At 49.7% G+C, this 21,256-nt stretch overlaps 1 protein-coding gene across 1 annotated transcript in view; it reads left to right on the forward strand.

The window, feature by feature from the left end:
* Window positions 1-9,897: 9,897 nt before the first annotated feature.
* The window catches only part of xxylt1 (xyloside xylosyltransferase 1), a 201,058-nt gene continuing 189,699 nt past the window's right edge, over window positions 9,898-21,256 (forward strand). The window contains exon 1 of the mRNA XM_072474292.1: window positions 9,898-10,481. Within this exon, the coding sequence (XP_072330393.1) occupies window positions 9,939-10,481 (543 nt within the window). The 5' untranslated portion in view covers window positions 9,898-9,938. The remainder of the gene's footprint in view (window positions 10,482-21,256) is intronic.

Genomic DNA, 21,256 nt, shown 5'->3' on the forward strand with positions numbered 1-21,256 from the left:
GTATGTGTTATCATGAATGCGAATGCCATTTTCTGTGAATTTATTGACTCCCCTGCCAATCAATAAAAGCAAGTTCCAGTGCATCTCTCTTCTTTGATGCAGGCAAGCCTGGAGCCTCCTTATCTGCTTTGGAGGGAGTACAACAAAGGATTGCATGGCAGATTCCTGGGATGATGGGACTGTCATATGAGGAGAGATTAAGACAGTTAGAATTATAGTCATGGGAGTTTCGAAGAGTGAAAGGGGATCTCATAGAAACTTTCAAAATTCAAACAGGATTAAGACACGGTAGATTCAGAAAGAATGTTCCCGATGGTTGGGGTGTCCAGAACTAGGGGGTCATAGTTTGAGGATAAGGGGTAAACCTTTTAGGAGTGAGGTGAGGAGAAATGTCTTCACCCAGTGAGAGGTGAATCTGGAATTCACTACCACTTACTTGCCCCTGGCTTAACAATTACACACAGGTTTCAGGATTAATACTGATTACAAAGTGCATCTTAATCTATGATTTATGGTAGCACAGTGGTTAGCACTGCAGCTTCACAGCACCAGGGACCCAGGTTCTATTCCAGGCTTGGATCACTGTGGTGAGTCTGCATGTTCTCCCGTGTCTGCGTGGGTTTCCTCCGGGAGCTCCAGTTTCCCCCCACAAGTCCCAAAAGACGTGCTTGTTAGGTAAATTGGACGTTCTGAATTCTCCCTTCGTGTACCCGAACAGGCGCCATAGTGTGGCGACTAGGCACTTTTTACAGTAACTTCATTGCAGTGTTAATGTAAGCTACTTGTGACACTAATAAAGATTATTATTAACAGGCCCTTTAAAGCATATAAGATGAATGTGGGCAAATACACTCTCCACTCAGAATACCAAGTGGATGGCCCCTCAGAATCCCCCCAGATGATTGTCACATGAGAGTTTCCAAACTCCACGTCCAAAATCTTCTCTCATAATTATGCTTTCCTTTCGCAGTTGATATTCCAAAATCCAGACGCAGGATCTGCATAAATTATGATCGATCCATTGGGTTTAGGCACTGGGGCCATCCCCAGGCAACAGTTTGTGGATTTTACCACAGGTGAAATGACCCCTTAATTCAACATAAGAGTCAATTTCCTTCTTTGCCTTTGGCAAGAGTGGATGAGCAATCTTTCTGTAAACAGACAGACTGATTTTGTTTCTGGATGTAGAATGCAGTATGCTGTCAATTTTCCTTGACCTGTGAACAGCTGTGGATATTTAGCTCTGGAGTGTTTCGGTTCCTCGTCTCTGCAAATTGGATGAAAGTCAGTGCAGGCTTCCCTGCTTAACTGTGAGCAGCTGACTTCCGGTTGTGGCCATGCCTGAATAGGTCGCACGTTCGGCAGCTCCCGCCGGGAACGGACTTTAGGGCTCTCTAGAGGGACCCCAACAGCACTTGTTCGACGGCTTCCAGTGTGGGAAGGTCCCCCCGACAGTATATGGATTGGACCAGGAGTGGAGAGGTGAAAAAAGGGATCTTGGAGCAGCGAAAAGTGAGAGGGAGTAAAATCAAGATGGCGGCGGGTGGAGACCAAGCAGCATAGGCGCAGTGGTCGCAGGAGCAGCAGGGGTTTCTTAAACGCTGCTTTGAGGAGCTGAAGACAGAAATGCTGGCGCCAATGAAAGCGGCGATTGAGAAGCTAGTGGAGACCCAGAGGGCCCAGGGGGCGGCGATCCGGGAGGTGCGGCAGAAAGCCTCGGAGAACGAGGATGAGATCTTGGGCCTGGCGGTGAAGGTGGAGACACGCGCGGCGCTGCACAAGAGGTGGGCGGAAAGATTTGAGGACTTGGAGAATAGGTCGAGGAGGAAGAATCTTCGGATTCTGGGTCTCCCTGAAGGAGTTGAGGGGCCCGATACCGGGGCATATGTGAGCACGATGCTCAATTCGCTGATGGGCGCGGAGCCTTCCCGAGCCCCCTGGAGCTAGATGGGGCTCATCGGGTCCTGGCAAGGAGACCCAAGGCCAACGAGCTGCCAAGGGCTGTAGTGGTGAGGTTCCACCGCTTTATGGACAGAGAGTGTGTCTTGAGATGGGCCAAGAAAGAGCAGAGCAGCAGGTGGGAGAACACGGAGATCCGAATCTACCAGGACTGGAGTGCAGAGGTGGCCAAGAAGAGAGCTGGCTTTAATCGGGCCAAGGCGGTGCTCCATCGGAAGGGGGTGAAGTTCGGTATGCTACAGCCAGCGCGATTGTGGGTCACATTCCAAGATCGGCACCACTATTTCGAAACGCCTGAGGAGGCTTGGAGCTTCATACAGACTGAAAAGTTGGACTCAAATTGAGGGTCTGTGGTTGTGGGGGGATATCTGCTGTATATATGGTTTTAACTACGTGTAGGGAATGTTCCCTTGGTTGGGTGCTGGATGGGGATGGGTGAAGGGATTTGATTGGGAGACTGTGGGGCAGTGTGGGCGCCGGTGTTGGAGGGGGGGGAGGCCCAGGGATGGGGGAATTGAGATAAGGCCGCAAAAGGAGCTGCGCCAGAGGGGGCGGGGCCGGCTCAGGAAAGCATAGGCTTTTTCCCGCGCTAGGGAAGGACGGCGGTGGGGGTCGGAGGAGCGCACACTGACTGCTAGGGAGGAGGGGGAGGGGGATTCCCACACTGGGGGGGTCAATGGGAAGGCGGGAGAGGCCGGGGTCAGCAGGCGTCAGCTGACTTACGGGAGTGTTATGGGGGGGGGAGCAAAAGAGCTAGATATGGGTCTAGGGGGGGGGGGGGGGGGGGGGGAGGTGGTATAGGGTTGCTGCTGCATTGGCCAATGGGGAACTGGAAATAGGAGAGCTGGTCGGGGCGGGGGCCCGCCGTCTGGGGGACTGGAGGGTGCAGGAGGCGCGGGCACGTGACTGGCCTAGAAAAGGAGATGGCTAGTCGGCTGGGGGGGGTGGTGAGAAGCCCCCCAATCCGGCTGATAACTTGTAATGTGAGGGGCCTGAATGGGCCGGTTAAGTGGGCCCGAGTGTTCGCGCACTTAAAGGGACTGAAGGCAGACGTGGTCATGCTTCAGGAGTTACATTTGAAGATGGCAGACCAGGTCAGGTTGAGAAAGGGATGGGTAGGACAGGTATTCCATTCGGGGCTGGATGCGAAGAACAGAGGGGGTTGCAATACTGGTGGGGAAGCGGGTGTCATTTGAGGCCAAGAATACTGTAGTGGATAATGGAGATCGATACGTGATGAAGAGCGGTAGGTTGCAGGGGGTGTGGGTGGTACTGGTAAATGTATATGCCCCGAATTGGGATGATGCCGGATTTATGAAGCGCATGCTGGGTCGGATTCCAGACCTGGAGGCAGGAAGCTTGATAATGGCGGGGGATTTCAACACGGTGCTGGATCCAGCATTAGATCGTTCCAGATCCAAGACGGGGAAGAGGCCAGCTGCGGCCAAGGTGCTCAGGGGGTTTATGGACCAGATGGGGGGAGTGGATCCATGGAGGTTTGCTAGGCCCCTGGCCAGGGAATTCTCATTCTTTTCCCATGTACATAGAGCCTACTCCCGGATAGATTTTTTTGTTTTGAGTAGGGCGCTAATCCCGAAAGTGGAAGGAACGGAGTATTCGGCCATAGCCATCTCAGACCATGCCCCGCACTGGGTGGAGCTGGAGTTAGGAGAGGAGAGGGACCAGCGCCCGCTGTGGTGTATTGATGTGGGATTACTGGCGGATGAGGAGATGTGCGGGAGGGTGCGGGGTGCATTGAGAGATACTTGGAGGCCAATGACAACGGAGAGGTGCAGGTGGGGGTAGTCTGGGAGGCGTTGAAGACGGTGGTCAGGGGAGAGTTAATCTCCATTAGGGCCCACAGGGAGAAGAGAGAGGGCAGGGAGAGGGAGAGGTTGGTGGGGGAGATCTTAAGGGTGGACAGGAGATATGCAGAGGCCCCCGAGGAGGGACTACTTAGGGAGCGGCGAAGCCTCCAGACGGAGTTTGACCTGTTGACCACGGGGAAAGCAGAGGCACAGTGGAGGAAAGCGCAGGGGCGGCGTATGAGTATGGGGAGAAGGCGAGTCGGATGCTGGCACACCAGCTCCGTAAGAGGGTGGCAGTGAGGGAGATAAGCGGAGTTAAGGATAGCAGGGGGAATACGGTGCGGAGTGCGGTGAGGGTAAATGAGGTATTTAAGGACTTCTATGAGGAGCTGTACAGATCTGAGCCCCCAGCGGGGGAAGAGGGGATGCGACGATTTTTGGATCAACTGAGGTTCCCGAGGGTGGAGGAGCAGGAAGTGGCTGGTTTAGGGGCGCTAATTGGGTTGGAGGAGCTGGTTAAAGGATTGGGGAACATGCAGGCGGGGAAGGCCCCGGAGCCAGATGGGTTCCCGGTCGGGTTTTATAGGAAATATGTGGACCTGCTAGTCCCGTTGAGGACTTTCAATGAGGCAAGGGAGAGGGGGACCCTGCCCCCGACAATGTCCGGGGCGCTGATCTCGCTGATTCTGAAGCGGGAGACACACTGCAATGTGGGTCGTATAGACCGATCTCGCTCCTCAATGTGGATGCTAAGTTGCTGGCAAAAGTGCTGGCTACGAGAATTGAGGACTTTGTCCCTGGGGTGATTCATGAGGACCAGACGGGATTTGTAAAAGGCAAGCAGCTAAACACTAATGTGCGGAGGCTCCTCAACTTGATTATGATGCCATCGGTGGAGGGAGAGGCGGAGGTAGTGGCAGCTATGGACGCAGAGAAGGCCTTCGACCGGGTGGAGTGGGAGTATCTGTGGGAAGTGTTGCGGAGGTTTGGGTTCGGGAGGGGTTTATCAGTTGGGTCAGGCCCCAAATAGAGCCCCAGTGGCGAGTGTGGCTACGAATCGGCGGAGGTCGGAGTACTTTCGGCTGTATCGAGGGACGAGGCAGGGGTGCCCCCTGTCCCCCTTGTTGTTTGCATTGGCAATTGAGCCATTGGCCATGGCACTAAGGGAGTCCAGGAAGTGGAGGGGACTGGTCCGAGGGGGAGAGGAACATCGGGTGTCGCTGTATGCAGACGACCTGTTGCTGTATGTGGCAGATCCAGTGGAGGGGATGGTGGAGGTCATGCGGATCCTAAGGGAGTTTGGGGACTTCGCGGGGTATAAGCTCAATGTAGGGAAAAGTGAGCTCTATGTGGTGCACACAGGGGACCAGGGAAGGGGGATAGACGGCCTACCATTGAAGAGGGCGGAAAGGAACTTTCGGTACTTGGGGATCCAGGTGGCTGGGAGCTGGGGGGCCCTGCACAAGCTCAATTTGACGCGGTTGGTGGAGCAGATGGAGGAGGATTTCAAAAGATGGGATGTGCTACCACTCTCGCTAGTGGGCAGGGTGCAGTCGGTTAAAATGATGGTCCTCCCAAGGTTTCTCTTTGTGTTCCAGTGCCTTCCCATTATGATTCCCAAGGCCTTTTTCAAACGGGTAGGTAGGAGTATCATGGGTTTTGTGTGGGCAAATAAGACCCCGAGGGTAAAGAGGGTGTTTCTGGAGCATAGCAGGGACAGGGGAGTGTTGGCGCTGCCGAATCTGTGCGGCTACTATTGGGCAGCCAACATGGCGATGATCTGTAAGTGGGTAATAGAGGGAGAGGGGGCGGCGTGGAAAAGGTTGGAGATGGCGTCCTGCAGGGGCACGAGCCTGAGGATGCTGATGACGGCACCGCTGCCGCTCTCGCCGACAAGGTACACTACGAGTCCGGTGGTGGCGGCAACGTTGAAGATCTGTGGGCAGTGGAGATGGCATAGAGGCGAGATGGGAGCCTTGGTTTGGTCCCCGATTCGGGAGAACCATCGGTTCGTCCCGGGAGGGATGGATAGGGGGTTTCGGAGCTGGCATCGGGCAGGGATCAGAAGAATGGGGGACCTGTTTATAGATGGGACGTTTGCGAGCCTAGGGGCGCTGGAGGAGAGGTTTGGGTTACCCCTGGGAAATGCGTTCAGGTATATGCAAGTGAGGGCGTTTGTGAGGCGGCAGGTGAGGGTATTCCCGTTGTTCCCAGCGCAGAGGATTCAGGACAGGGTGATTGCGGGTGTATGGGTCGGAGAAGGCAAGGTTTCGGTGATCTATCAAGAGATGAAAGAAGAGGCGGTTTCGGTAGAGGAGCTAAAGGGCAAGTGGGAGGAGGAGCTTGGGGAGGAGATTGATGAGGGTCTGTGGGCTGATGCCCTGAGAAGGGTTAACTCCTCTTCCTCTTGCGCCAGGCTCAGCTTAATACAATTTAAGGTTACTCACAGAGCGCATATGACAGGGGCGAGGTTGAGTAGGTTATTTGGGATGGAGGACAGGTGTGGGAGGTGCTCGGGAAGCCCGGCGAATCACGTCCACATGTTCTGGTCGTGCCCGGCACTGGATGGGTTCTGGAGGGGTTTCACGAGGACTATGTCCAAGGTGGTGAAAGTCTAGGTCAAGCCGAGTTGGGGGTTGGCATTATTTGGGGTAACGGACGAACCGAGAGTGCAGGAGGCGAAAGAGGCCGGTATTCTGGCCTTTGCGTCCCTGGTAGCCTGGCGGAGGATCTTGCTATTATGGAAAGATGCGAAGCCCCCCAGTGTGGAAGCCTGGATAAATGACATGGCAGGGTTCATCAAGCCGGAGAGGATAAAGTTTGCCTTGAGAGGGTCTGTGCAGGGGTTCTTCAGGCGGTGGCAACCGTTCCTAGACTATCTCGCGGAGCGCTAGGAGGAGGTCAGCAGCAGCGACCCGGGGGCGGGAGGGGGGGGGAGGATATGTGTGTCTCTGTCAGGGGGGGTATTTGGGCGGGGGGGGGGGGTGTTCCCCAAGGGTACTTTTGAATGTCATATGGGGGGGGGGTTAATAAATGCTGGAGAAACCCAATGTATAAGTAGTTTATTATTTTTGATTGTGGTGTTTGGGTTCTTTCCCCTTTTTGTTATGGGGGGGGGGTTTGTGGAAAAATTTGAATAAACATTTTTAAAAAAAAACAGTGAACAGCTCGGGTTCCAGGATTACACAAAAGGTTTCAGTGAAGGGTTGCATTCAGTTACCCTGTGACCTTGAGTTCTATATCTTCTGGCCTGTGTATTTTTTTTGCATGCTGGCTGAATACTTTTCTCCAACCACTATTCGGCATCAGAAAGAACTGAAACAGCAGCGCCTCTATCTAGCTTAAGCATATTTTGTTTCCTGCTACAAAGACAGCAGCAAACCGTAGCTTCCACTTGGGTCTCCCCAAGAAAAGGAATCTCAACATCATTGATGCCTTTTCTTTCATGGATCTTGCCATCTTTCAAAGGCTTCTCTTTTTGCTTATTCTGTACAGGCTCCTTTCTGCAACAGAGCCTTAAAGTGACCCTCCTTCTGCAATAATGTCATTCGGCCTCTTTGACAGAACCATTTTGCATCAGTGCTTTTACTCATCACACCGATTACAGTTAGCTGGGGCAGCTAATGGACACACTTCCTGCCTCTGCTGATTTTGTACAATCACCTCTCCACTTTTAAATTTAACATACTGCACTGAGTCAGTCATTTTCAGGGTATGGTTCTCCCTATTATCCCGAATCACTGAGTGAATTTGCTTCCTGACCTTAGCTTGTCTGCTCAGTTAATTGCCTTTAAGGTTAAATAATCTCTTGACTGCAAGTGGTCAGACGATATTTCATCCAAAACTCCAACAATCCTGTCTCTGACTAATTAATTGTTTAATCTACCATATTCCCAGTTCTCTGCATACCTAAACAGCTCATTGATAAATTTATCAATGCTTTTTCCTTGTCATTGGTTACACTTGTTAAATTTAGCCTGCCAGCAATGCTACATTTTTTTGCGGATTGAAGTAGGCATCTAGTGCTTTAATGACTTCATCAGACGTAGCTTTCCCTTTGCAGATCACTTGCTTAACCCATCGTGCAATACAGCGTATTGACCCCCTTGCTACTTGGCTTCACTGCAAGACATAATGCACTGTGATATCTGGTACACCTCTGGCCAGTTCAACTACACTTCTGCTTGGTTGAGACCTGCGGCCTGCTTTAAGTGACCACTGTTGTGTATTTTATATATTTAAGATGGTTGGTTGTTCTGTGTACCAGGTTGCTTGCTGTCAGCACACCGTTTATCCCATATTTTTGATCTTTGATTCTCGTGCAGTATGCTCCCACAGGTTGGACAACAATCACCCCTCCACAACCCCTCCCAGCACAGTCTGAATAGTCTCTCTTCCCCCCCCCCCCCCCCCCCCCCAAATGAATAGTGCCCCATCTCCACATCCACCCCCTCCCCAATCTGGATAGTATCCCTTCCCCCAGCCAGTCAAGGTAGTACCTCAACCTAGTCTGGATAGTATCACACCCCACCCTCTCATTCTGAATAGTGCCGCACCCTCTCTTTCTGAATAGTGCCTCATCCTCCACATAGTCTGGATAGTATATCACACCACCTCATTTCCCCCCCCCCATTCATGGATAGTGCCCTATTTCCACATACACCCCCTCCCCAATCTGGATAGTATCCCCTCCCCCAGCCAGTCTACATAGTAATCAATCCTCACCCCTCCCATTCTGAATAGTGCCCCAACCTCCACACCCAGTCAAGATAGTACACCATTCTAGATAGTATCACACATCATCCCCGTCCACCTCATGGATAACAACCCCCCCCCCCCCACAGTCTGGATTGTACCCACTACCCCCCTCCCAGTCAGGATTGTACCTACTACCCCCCTCCCAGTCTGGAGTGTACCCACTTAACCCCCCCCCCCCCCAATCTGGATAGTACCTTACCCATTCCCAGTGTTCAGAGTGCCCTACCTCCTGCCCTTACACAGCACATTGTCTGGATAATACCAGACCCAAACCACAGCCTCAACAGCCACCCTCCCCCCAGAAATCTGGGCAGCATTGCTGCTGCCCAATCAGGATGCCCGATTCTGATAACCTCCTCTCCCCACCCATCTAGAGAAACTGTTCCCCCAGGTGGATATCACTCCCCTAATTGCAATAACCCTCTCCATAGAATCCCTACACTGAAGAAGGAATCTGCACCAACCTTCTGAAAGAACACCCCGCCTCAGTTCACTCCCCTGCCCTAACCCCACCTGACCTGCACATTCTCTGGACACCAAGGGACAATTTAGCTTTGGACTGTGGAGGGAACAGGAGCACCCACCGGAAACCCACGCAGACAGGGAGAGAATGTACAAACTCCACAAAGACAGGGAATGTACAAACTCCACACACACAGGGTGAGAATGTACAAACTCCACACACACACAAGTTGAGAATGTACAAACTCCACACAGGGTGAGAATGTATATACTCCACACACACACAGGGAGAGAATGTACATACTCCACACACACGGTGAGAATGTACATACAACACGCAGACAGTGAGAATGTATATACTCCCACCCCCCCAACCACACACACACACACATGTGGAGAGAATATACATACTCTCCACACACACAGGGTGAGAATGTATATATTCCCCACACAAACACGGAGTGAATGTACATTCTCCACACAGTAAGGAGTCTTACAACACCAGGTTAAAGTCCAACAGGTTTGTTTCAAATCACTAGCTTTCAGAGCACTGCTCCTTCCTCAGGTGAGGAATCTGGTGTTGTAAGACTTCGTACTGTGCTCACCCCAGCCCAACGCCGGCATCTCCACATCATACTCCACACAGCCACTGGAGGCTGGAATTGAACCTGGCTCGGTGAAGCAGCCGTGCTAACCACCGTCCCACCCCCACCGGCTATTCCTCGGCTCCTCTCACTTCCTCGTCGGCTCTTTAAAACCCGGGGTTATTTCCGGAAATCTGTCTCTCCATTGGCTGCTCCACTTCTCAGTGAAGGCGCATCACAGCCAGTTCGGCATTTGATTGGCGGCGCTGATGGGTAACCCTGCCTGGGATTGGCCTGCCTCCTCCCCCCCCCCCCCCCGTGCCCCCCATTCGAGGCCAGTCTGTGCCTTGGCTCCGGGCTCACATCCATGGCTTTGTGGCGGAAGATGGGCCAGGGTCTGGCCAAGCCCAGCTGCCGCTCCTACCAGTTTGCGCTGCTCTTGGCGGCGGCGCTCGCAGTGTCCGCCTTCTACTACTTTGGCTCCAACCAGGAGAATTTCTCCAGCACCACCCGCAGAATGAAGGAGAGCCAGGCAGGCAAGGGCGATGCTCAGCCCGCCGTCAATCTGAGCGGCAGGAGGGCGGCTGAGGCTGCGGGGAGTGGCCGCTTGGCGGGCAGCGAGCCCGGCCAGAGCGCGGGCAAGGACAGCGACCGCTTGGCGGGCAGCGAGCCCGGCCAGAGCGCGGGCAAGGACAGCGGGCGCTTTCACGCACTGATGATGTTCACCAAGGTGGACAGGAACCCCGGGCTCCGAGACAAATTCACGGTTGCCATGAAGTCGATGGTGAAACACGCGATGTTTGCGGAGGGTGAGGTGCTCCATCTGCATTTTGTTGCTGACATGCCCAGCAAGGAAATAGGGGAACCGCTCCTGCAGGAGCTGCTGCAAGACGCTGCCTTCAGCTACCAGGTATCTGACCAAGTTTATCACATAAACCCTGTCCACTGGCATCGACAATAAAAGTGTTTTCAACTGTTTTAGATTATATTTTGTTTTGAATGGATTTTTTGGTTAGATTGGACAGACCCTGCGAGACAGCCACCTGAGTTTGAACATTCCTCCTTACAAAATAGTTTCATGTGGTTTCTGAGGGCAATGCTAAACTTGAAAGCACCGCCGTTACAACATATCACCTTTTGTAAAGGAAGTTTCCAGTTGGTGCATGTCCACATGTACCCAAAGTCATGTTATGCTTGGTTTGAATGGGCGCTTGGAGGACCCGGAGGGCTTTCACCCCTGGGCTTTCAAAGGAGGTTGGGGAGAACTTTAAAACTTCAATCATCTTCCAAAGTTCTCTAATTTCGGAACCATTACATTTGAGTGGAAAAATGCACATATCAGCCCACTATTTAAGGAGGGAGAGGGAAGTCAGGGAATCATAGACCAGTTAGCCTAATAATAATAATTTTTATTAGTGTCACAAGTTGGCTTACATTAACACTGCGATAACATTACCGTGAAAATCTCCTAGTCGCCACACTCCGGCGCCTGTTCGGGTACACAGGGAGAATTCAGAATGTCCAATTCGCCTAATAAGCACGTCTTTCGGGACTTGTGGGAGGAAACCCACGTAGACACGGGGAGAACGTGCAGACTCCGCACAGATAGTGACCCAAGCTGGGAATCAAACCGGGCTGTGAAGCAACAGTGCTAACCACTGAGCTACCATGCCGCTCAGGAAATTATAATTAAGGACGGAGTGCCGGAACACCTTGAAAATTGGCATTAGAGGAAAGAAGCATGGATTTGGAAAACATTTGTCAGGTATGATCTGCCCATTGAATTGCAGACAGGGAATGTCTAAGGCAGTTGTTGAGCTAAGTGTCCAGCAGATATTTGAGGAAGTTTCCCATTAAGGACTGTTAACTAAGATTGAAGCCCATGCAGTTGAAGGGAAATCTAATGAGCTGATTAAGAACTCCAGGAGAAGAGGCCGGAAACTTCCAGCCGTTCATGCCGGCGGGATCTTCCGGATGGTGAACCCCCGCTGCGTGTTCCCAGGTGGCTGGGAGGGGGCAAGCAAAGGGAAACCCCATTGACAGCAGCAGGACCAGAAGATACCACCGCCGACCAATGCCGCCACGAAACACGCTGCGGGGTGCGTGGAAAATCTGGCCCTTAAAGAGTTGGGTTCATTGGCAGAATGTGACTGAGGGTGAGCCACAATGGTCTGTATTTGACAATGATTTAGATGATGGGAGATCCCACATGTTCAAATCCAGATAGATGACTTTTTAAACAGTGTAGATGAAAGCCTGCAATTACAAATAGGTTTTAATAGATTAATTCAGCAAAACTGTGACCAATAAATTTGATTATAGACAAATGTGAGGCCATTCATTTAAGAGATAAAAAGTATAGAAGAGTGAACTTTCTAAATGGTGAAAGACTAAAATCAGTAGAGATCTATGTACATCAGTCATTTTCAAAGTCGGGGTTGCAACCCGCAGGTGCGTCGTGGGTGGGCCATGGAGCCATCCAATGCGTTGTTCCCGATCGCGGGAATTAATGCGCAATGCCTCCTGACATCAGCGCTCTGACCTATTGTATGTGTGTGTGGAATATTGCCCATTGCCTTCTTCCAGAAGGTACAGAAGTTGAAGACCCGTACATCCGGACATAGGAACAGCTTCTTCCCCACAGCGACAAGACTCCTCAGTGACTCTCCCTTGGACTGATCTGTTCCCTGTAAGAACACTATTCACGATGCCCTATGCTGCTCTTGCTCATGAAATTGCTTTGTTTGGCCCCTTGTTCCGCACTGTAACCAATCACTGTTTGTCGACGTACCATTTGTCAATGTTCTCTGTTGATTATTCTTTTGTCTACTATGTATGTACTGTGTACGTTCCTTCGGTTGCAAAAAAATACTTTTCACTACTTCAGTCCATGTGACAATAAATCAATCAATCAATGAAATGTGATGCCACCTCCCAAATTTTTTTGTATTTGTTGGGAAGGGATGGAGCAGTGAAAAAAATGTGCCTCTGAATCCACTCAACAAATGGATCAATGTTGGTTCAATTTTAACTTTTTCAGGTAACTCTTAAGATTTTCAAATCTTCATTTTAAGTGACATCCAAGTTACGTTGCAGCTGCAATGCAGTTTCCATAAGCAGACCAATTTTGCAATGGGTCAAAACCTATACATGGATGAATGCAATGCTATGAATAGGATGAACAATCACTGTATATGGGAAGTCCACCACTTTTCTGTCTATTCTGAGAATTGGTACACCATTACAGTCAATTTAAAACTGGTGATTGGATTTATTTATAAATAAGATAATTGCACAAAAGTTTAGATCGTACATGCACTAACAGTTCACCAGTTCACAAAAGGTTAAACTATTCTTAGAATATACTTTCCCCTTCGCTTTAGAAATCTAAAATACTTAACTGGGAAATAGATTTGACAGCTATCCTTATGTACATGGAGTCCAGCATTCAATTTTGACTCCGTTTAAACTCTTAACTCGTGTCTAAAGATTCATACATACAATAGGTTGCTATGTTGACATTTGAATTAAGTTTCTCTCTGGGGGTATCTTGGTATTAGAGAGAATTAATCTACTTTCCCCAATCTGCAAATAGGAACATTTAAAAGAATTGCCCAATCACAAAGCTGACATAACCTGATTGTAGACATGGCACCAAAAAGGAAGCCATCCTATTATTATTGAAAATCTACGCGACTAATTTTGTGTAATATAGTCTCATGTTTTGCCCATAATTGATGGAGAAATGGGCCAGCCACCTAATTAGGTAGGCCCAGGGAGAGAATAGAGGTGGACTGACTCCTGAGTGGACAAGATCAAAGACCCACCTTGGGCCCACTGGTGCTTTGTGTCTGCCAATTTGTTTGTGTCTGCCAATTTGATTGCAGTCTGAAGAGCTGGCACATTTGAGGCACGTAAAGAAAAACATTGTACTGCTGCCTCTGCTGTATCCCATCTGAAACACCCTCTCACTTAATGCGCCAGAATTATCTGTGAAAAGGTTTGCATGGTCCATTGCTTTGAACCTTCACTTTCCTCGCTCAGAGCTTGGCTCCACATAGGTGACTGAGACTCCTATCTTAGTCTCCTTTCGCGCATGTGTGTGCAGACTGCAATTTGCAGCTAATGCAGGTGCCAGCAGAGTGGTAGAATTGAACAGTCTGCCCGCTGAGAGGGGGGGGGGGTCTCACCACATGCAGCACAGTAGCATTGTGGATAGCACAATTGCTTCACAGCTCCAGGGTCCCAGGTTCGATTCCGGCTTGGGTCAGTGTCTGTGCATAGTCTGCACATCCGTGTGTGCGTGGGTTTTCTCCGGGTGCCAACACCTCCATTCCAATACCAGGATGTCACAACAGGCACCTAGGAGAACCAGGGCAAGACTACTGATGTGATTGGATGTCGTCCTCCAGGCATCCGTCAGTGTGGTGAGGGAGGGGCGGCACATCACCTTGGTGTGGAGGAGTGAAGACTGCACCTTAACCACAACAAAGAGTCCAGCTGGAAATGGCAGACCTTGCAAGTGTTACCAGAGTGTATTGGTCAGGAAAGATGAAAGAAATGTCCAGCAATTGGGACAGACGCTTGGACATAGATCATACAACATTCTGTGGCTGAGGAGACACAGGACACATGCTGCTCGCTAAACATGGAGGAGTCTGTGCCCCACAGACTCACTCAGCCCTCCATGAAGCTTCTGGGAGCACACAGACTCTTAACCATTTGGACGAGCTGTCCTTCTGCATGTAGGACTGCAGTTGCTCATCTACCTCTTCTTCCTGCAGGAGAAAATTTACAGAAGACATGAGTTCAAGGTGGTGACAAAAGAGTGCATGTCACTCTTGGCATGCTAAAAGCCAAGGATGTTATCAAAAGGGAAAAATGGCCTATCAGTAGCAAGATTAGCTCTTACACCAGGAGAAGCCCCTGATGCGCAGCTAAGATCATAGCCATGCCCAGCTGGAAACCGAATTTCTCCCGAAAGTAGGATTATATGCTAGAAGCTGCTGTTTGAAAACCTCAAAGTCTACGCTGAATCAGCAGTAAGGCTTTGATACAACTAATGTGTGGGCAGCACGGTAGCATTGTGGATAGCACAATTGCTTCACCGCTCCAGGGTCCCAGGTTCGATTCTGGCTTGGGTCACTGTCTGTGCGGAGTCTGCACATCCTCCCCGTGTGTGCGTGGGTTTTCTCCGGGTGCTCCGGTTTCCTCCCACAGTCCAAAGATGTGCAGATTAGGTGGATTGGCCATGATAAATTGCCTATTAGTGTCCAAAATTGCCCTTAGTGTTGGGTGGGGTTACTGGGTTATGGGGATAGGGTGGAGGTGTTGACCTAGGGTAGGGTGCTCTTTCCAAGAGCCGGTGCAGACTCGATCGGCCGAATGGCCTCCTTCTGCACTGTAAATTCTATGAATTATTTTCTGGATTTGACTCTTAGAATTGAACCGTATATGATATTGTTTTGGGACAAGCGCCATTCAAAGGTGTGGAATAGGTTTGATTCCAGGATTGGGCGTGTTTGTATTCGAAATTAAGACCGCTGTTCCAAGTTACCCTTCTGGCTTTTGGGTTGCCCTTGCATCTAACACCAATGGGGTCCTTAACAACAATCACAGTGCTGCTCAGCTGGGCAGTGGTGGAAGGGCTCTAGAATTCACAGTTTGCTGCCTGGTGCACAGAGCAGAAGGAACAGATGTGTTCCCACCTGTTGAGTTCCCTGCAGTTGTGCAGGATCGGGATCCGCGAGTGGAAGATTCCATGGAAAGGTTGAGCTCGACCATTTATCAAGATGTAGGTGAAAATATTCACGAATAGACCTTTGCATGTAAAGTAAAGAAGCAATTTATTAATTTTCAGAGCTCTGGGAGAAAAGGCCTTTGACCCCCACGGTCTGTGCAGCATCTTTTCTCACCTGAGCTGAGGTCGCACTGGGTTAATGTACAGAAGGAAAGTGGAATTAGTTTGCATTCGCATTTACATATACCCAATCAATTCAGTTCACGTCACAATTCATAACATGCATCTTCAATGCCATAAATGGCTACAAGTTAGCTCCTATAGCCTCTAGTTGGCAATTTGCCTTACCCGATCAATTCATTACATAGATAACCGTTAAATAAAATCATGGGGTCAATAGTCCAGCCACGTTGAACATGTCCTTCCTCATTCCTTGCTAGTTCCTTAATTTGAGGCCACTTTGTCAGTTACAAGTAGCTAAGAATACATACATTGGGCAAAGGTTGCCAACGGCTCATTGTCTCTCCGGATGCACCTGGTTGTGGATCACTTGTTTTGTACAAAGCTTTACTACTTCAGCAGCAGACACTGATATTGACATAGGGTCAAGAACATTGACAGAGTCCATTTTATATCAGGCTGCATCCATTTTGTATCTTCTGTAGTCCATTCGGAATTCTACCTCTTCAAAGACTTCAAATGCATGAGCTTATCCAATGAGAGGATGGCCAGCCACATGGAGAGCCAAGTACAGAAGAGCCTTGCGTGCATGCAGCATCCATGCACTCTCATGCAGAGAATGCAGGGCACGCTATGTAGCCTGAACCAGTCAGTTCAGGTTCTGTGCACTGATGCCCTTGGAATACAAATGCTTTGCAGGCTGGACAGGTGACCCAAATTTAGCTGGAGGGGATGTGCCCCAGTGGTCGCCTCCAAGTCAGCCGGATTGCCAATTTAGGATTGAGGATGTGTCAGAAGAGGATGAGGGTCCCATAGCTCTTAGGGTACCCTTCGCTTCCTCAGACAGAGAAATATCTGGTGCTGCCCCTCCAGAGATGCAGGCAAGCAGTTTAAGAAGAGGCCTCATTGAATCCCTCCAAGATTAGGACGAGCACAAAGCCAGAGAAATGAGCAGGCTGCTCCCACCTCTTCTGGGGCAGCAAGAGGTGCACTATGTACAAATGTCTGAGGACAGAAGGCAGAGTGTTGGTTTGAGCATTATGTAAGTTGCGATGGTATTATGTAGATATGATCTATTTGTAGTTATTTAGGATCAGTCTGTAAATAAGCTCCTCTTCCATTAACCGGCGGTGATGTATGATTTTAGAAACTTTATGCTCCAGAGTACACATATAGTGTGCACGTTTGTTAACAGACTGCGACCATTCAAGGGACCCTGTTTTGAATGTATGAATAAGCAATACTTCTGATTTAACCCTCAGAGTTTACAAAGAACAAAGAACAAAGAAATGTACAGCACAGGAACAGGCCCTTCGGCCCTCCAAGCCCGTGCCGACCATACTGCCCGACTAAACTACAATCTTCTACACTTCCTGGGTCCGTATCCTTCTATTCCCATCCTATTCATATATTTGTCAAGATGCCCCTTAAATGTCCCTATCGTCCCTGCCTCCACTACCTCCTCCGGTAGTGAGTTCCAGGCACCCACTACCCTCTGCGTAAAAAACTTGCCTCGTACATCTACTCTAAACTTTGCCCCTCTCACCTTAAACCTATGCCCCCTAGTAATTGACCCCTCTACCCTGGGGAAAAGCCTCTGACTATCCACTCTGTCTATGCCCCTCATAATTTTGTATACCTCTATCAGGTCGCCCCTCAACCTCCTTCGTTCCAGTGAGAACAAACCGAGTTTATTGCAGATTACTTTAAAATTTACTTCACAAACAGAGGATTTGGGGCGACACTCCACAGTCTCTTTTTAAAATTAAAACATCGTATGGGCAGATAGCAAGGAAAAAAAAAAGGGAGTTCCGTTTGCCTCTTTATCCTGTCTATTCCACCACTTCATCAGCAGGGTGACAGGTGCCCTCTTCGTCAAGGCAATTACATACATGCACGCATGCAGACACGCAAGAAAAATAACTTTACAACGAGAAATGAAACACACAAAAAAACAAAAATAGGAATATTAATTCACGCAAATGTCCAGTGAAGGTTCCTTCACATAGGAGTTGGAAGTTCAAGTGGCTTCAGCTACCTGAAATCAGGCGTTGCTGAATTCATTCAAAGTTGATGATGACATAGCTAGACAAGGTTGATATGCAGAGACTTGGCCTGCATCAAAGTAAAAGTAAAGTAATCTTTATTGTCACAAGTAGGCTTACATTAACACTACAATTAAGTTACTGTGAAAAGCCCCTAGTCGCCACAGAAGCCATGGTGAAACTGCTCCAACAAAGACTCTGAGTTGCGAACTTTCATCCCTAATTCTTTCTGATCCCCATCCCTCTTGAGGAAATAGACCACATTATCACTTTTCATAATCTTACAGTGAGGGTCATCTAGTGTCCCCACCTGTAAATAGGGGTATGGTGTCTGAGACAAATCTCCATCTCTTGTCTCCTTTATGCCCCAGGAGTTAAATTCCATTGTGAGCAAATGACACATTCTTCCAGAAACAGAGCAATTGTGCAAAAAATGCTACATCCTCTTAACCATTTTCTGAACTGTGTGGACAGTTCATATGAAACATGTTAACCTATTCCCACAGATACTAAGATAATTTACAAAGGATGTTAGTAATAATTCCTGGCCTAATGCCAGGAAAGGAATATCTAATTTTTTTTGTATTTATTGAGATTTTGTATTTTAAAGAATTATGCAACGAAGTTACAAAATAATACAATCCCCTTAAGAAGGAGGAGATTGCTTAGTATACACGAGTACGGAGTGGAACAGGGGAATAACATGACCATCGGCTCAATACCATCATTAGACAGGATTAGGTACTCGTGTAGCCCCATCAGATACCGAGGGAGAAACAGGATTAAGTCATAAAAGCATGATAAAATGGTGCACCCTCTCGCACAATCACCATGAAAAAAATCATGACGAATCTTCCTTGTCATGATCGGGTGCGCACCAACATGTATCCCCCTCGACGCCAGCAGCTCCAAAAGCACTGCTGACCCATTGCAGCAGCCTCTCTTCAGATACCTGATCCACCTGCACCCATGTTGGATTCAACCTCACAATAATCTAAAGAAAATACATGAAAAACCCAATCCCAAGGGGTGATGCGTTTTTACCACACAATGCAACCAACGACCATCTAGGTCTTAGGCAGAACCAAAATCATTCCAGACAAATGTAAAGAGAGGACCAGCAGCAACACGTTGGGATTCTGATCAAGTGAACAAGTGAATGGGAGCCAAATGCCCCTCCTGCATTCCAAACCTACCCATGAAGAGAGAGAGACCCAAGCGGAGAGAAGGAAAGAGAAAAAAAACTCAACCTCCAGGGAGAGTCCGAAGAAACCCAGTCCTGCCCAGGACTAAGAAATGTGCCCAGGCCCTCCAAGGACAAAGACAAATTGGATAACATAAAAAGAAACAAAATAAATAATTAATGCCCTGAAGAAATAGAAAACCCAAAATGGATTCGTTCTAACTAGGGGGCTGTCCTCAATCTAGGTAAGGACTGAACTAACCCTACCAACCCAACCGTCCTCCCCAAAAACCAAAGGACGAGACACTGTTACTTCCACAATGCTGTCTCTCCAGGACCCAGGCGGCCCACAACCTAGGCCCCAGCCGGGGGAGGAGGGGGATGACCCAGCGGGCTTGCCCGTTCCCAATCCCTCATGACCAGCATCGAGGACAGGACAAAATGGGATCAGCAATTGGTTGGCCAGACCGACCACCGGGCTTGAAGACGGGATACATTGTGCTCCATTAAAGCCGATGGGCCTAATCTCCAAATCGGGATTACCAGAGCATGGCTGCCAATTTCCAAACACAATTGGGAACTCGCCTCTCAGTTCTCATCAGGGACCTGGCTCAGGCACGTAACCCATCTGGCCCCCCTCTCCTGAAACGGACAGGATGGATGACACGCCATGTAACAGGGTTTCGCCAACACACAGGCTGCCCCTCATCAGGGAAAGTGCTCTTTCAAGTGCAAGAATCTTCTTGTGCGCCTCCACCACTCTCATGAAAGTGAAATGAAAGTTGCCACGGGACTATAAGCTGCTCTCCCCTGTGTATGTGTCTGTGTGACTGGCTGGCAGTGATGTAACAAGAGGGTCACCACTCCTTCGGCGAGAGGCAAGGTTGAGAAGGCAGGGCCTTCGTGAATAACCTCAGCCGGTACGGGAATTGAGCTTGCGCTGTTGGCATCGCTCCGCATCACGAACCAGCCACCTGAGCCTGGAGAGCTGAGATCCACAACCAAGACAACATCTTTGATGGCGGTCATCATCTTGATGCTCGCAACACCATCATGGCAACTGTCCACTGCAGAGCTAGGTCCCATCCCAGCCCACTCCAACTATCACAATGAGGGCATTTAAAAGTTTATTGGATAAACATATGGATGATAATGGTATAGTGTAGGTTAGATGGCTTTTGTTTCGGTGCAACATCGTGGGCCGAAGGGCCTGTACTGTGCTGTATTGTTCTATGTTCTATGTAAATGAAGATTTCACCATTTTATCTCTGCTCTTACTCACAGAAACACCAGTCAGAAACTTCCAGGGAGTTAGCACACGCCACGTAACCCGGAAAAAGGCTAATATGAAGAGGCCACCAGGATAAAATTAGGGATTATAGGATGAGCAGAAACAGGACTGTTCCCACGCTCGCATCACTTGACCCGTCAGCAATACTTTTTTAAATCTAGGTGCGGGATTCTCCAACACCCCCCCCCCCCCCACCCCCGGCCGGGTTGGGGAATCGCTGGGGGGGGGGGGGTGAATCCCGCCCCGTCGCTCCGATGCTGGCTGCCAAATTTACCGGCGCCGGTTTTCGGGCAGGGGCGGGGATCACATCACGTCGGTCGGGGGCCGTTGGCAGCGGCCCCTCCGGAAATTCTCCGGGTCCCGATGGGCCGAGCGGCCACCCGTTTTCGCCCAGCCCCACCGGCGTGAAATGGACATGGTTCATCCTGGCGGACCTAGTTTGTCTGCCATCTAGCGGGGGGGGGGGATCCGGCCCTGCGGGGCTCGCGCGGGGCCCGCCGATCTGCGGGCAGGCTTGTGCCGTGGGGGCACTTTTTCCCTCTGCGCTGACCTCTTTAAGGATCTGCAAGACCGGCGCGGAGAAGAAACCCCCTGCGCATGGGCGGCAAACACGCCGGCAGTCCTGCGCATGCGCCAACTCGTGCCGGTCAGCGGCGGCACTTTGGCGCCGGTTGGTGCAGCGCCAACCCCTCCAGCGCCGGCCTAGCCACCGGAAGTGCGGAGGATTCCACAACTTCCGGGCGGCCTGACGCCGGAGTAGGTCATGCCGCTTTTCGCGCCGGTATGGGTCGCCCCGCCAATTGCGGGAGAATCCCACCCGAGGTGTTCTGTCCAACATGTATGGCTAATAGATCAAGGCATTAGAAAACCCAAGTCTAATTCAAAGTCTTGGTAGTTCTGGTTTAAAGTTAAGGTATCATACTAAGTTCAAGCAGTAGGGTTCAAATTGCTTCTTTCTGTACCTCTGACAAAGAATTGTACATCATATAATTAAACCAAGCATGGTTGTTTTGAACCAGATAAACTGACACCCCCACAGCTGCTATGACTTATTTTTCACTATTTAAGTGTCTTACTCAGCAGACTGAAATTTAAACTGGGCTATTTAAGGCTAATCCCGAAATATTACTTCAAACCAATATCAAACCCTAAATAAAATGAGTATTATTGAAATCTTATACCTTCGAAGGACATGAAGGATGTTATTGATGTAAATGGCTTTTTATACCATAATATCTGCTGACAC

Source organism: Scyliorhinus torazame, chromosome 14, assembly GCF_047496885.1.
Source record: "Scyliorhinus torazame isolate Kashiwa2021f chromosome 14, sScyTor2.1, whole genome shotgun sequence".
Taxonomy (NCBI): Eukaryota; Metazoa; Chordata; class Chondrichthyes; order Carcharhiniformes; family Scyliorhinidae; genus Scyliorhinus; species Scyliorhinus torazame.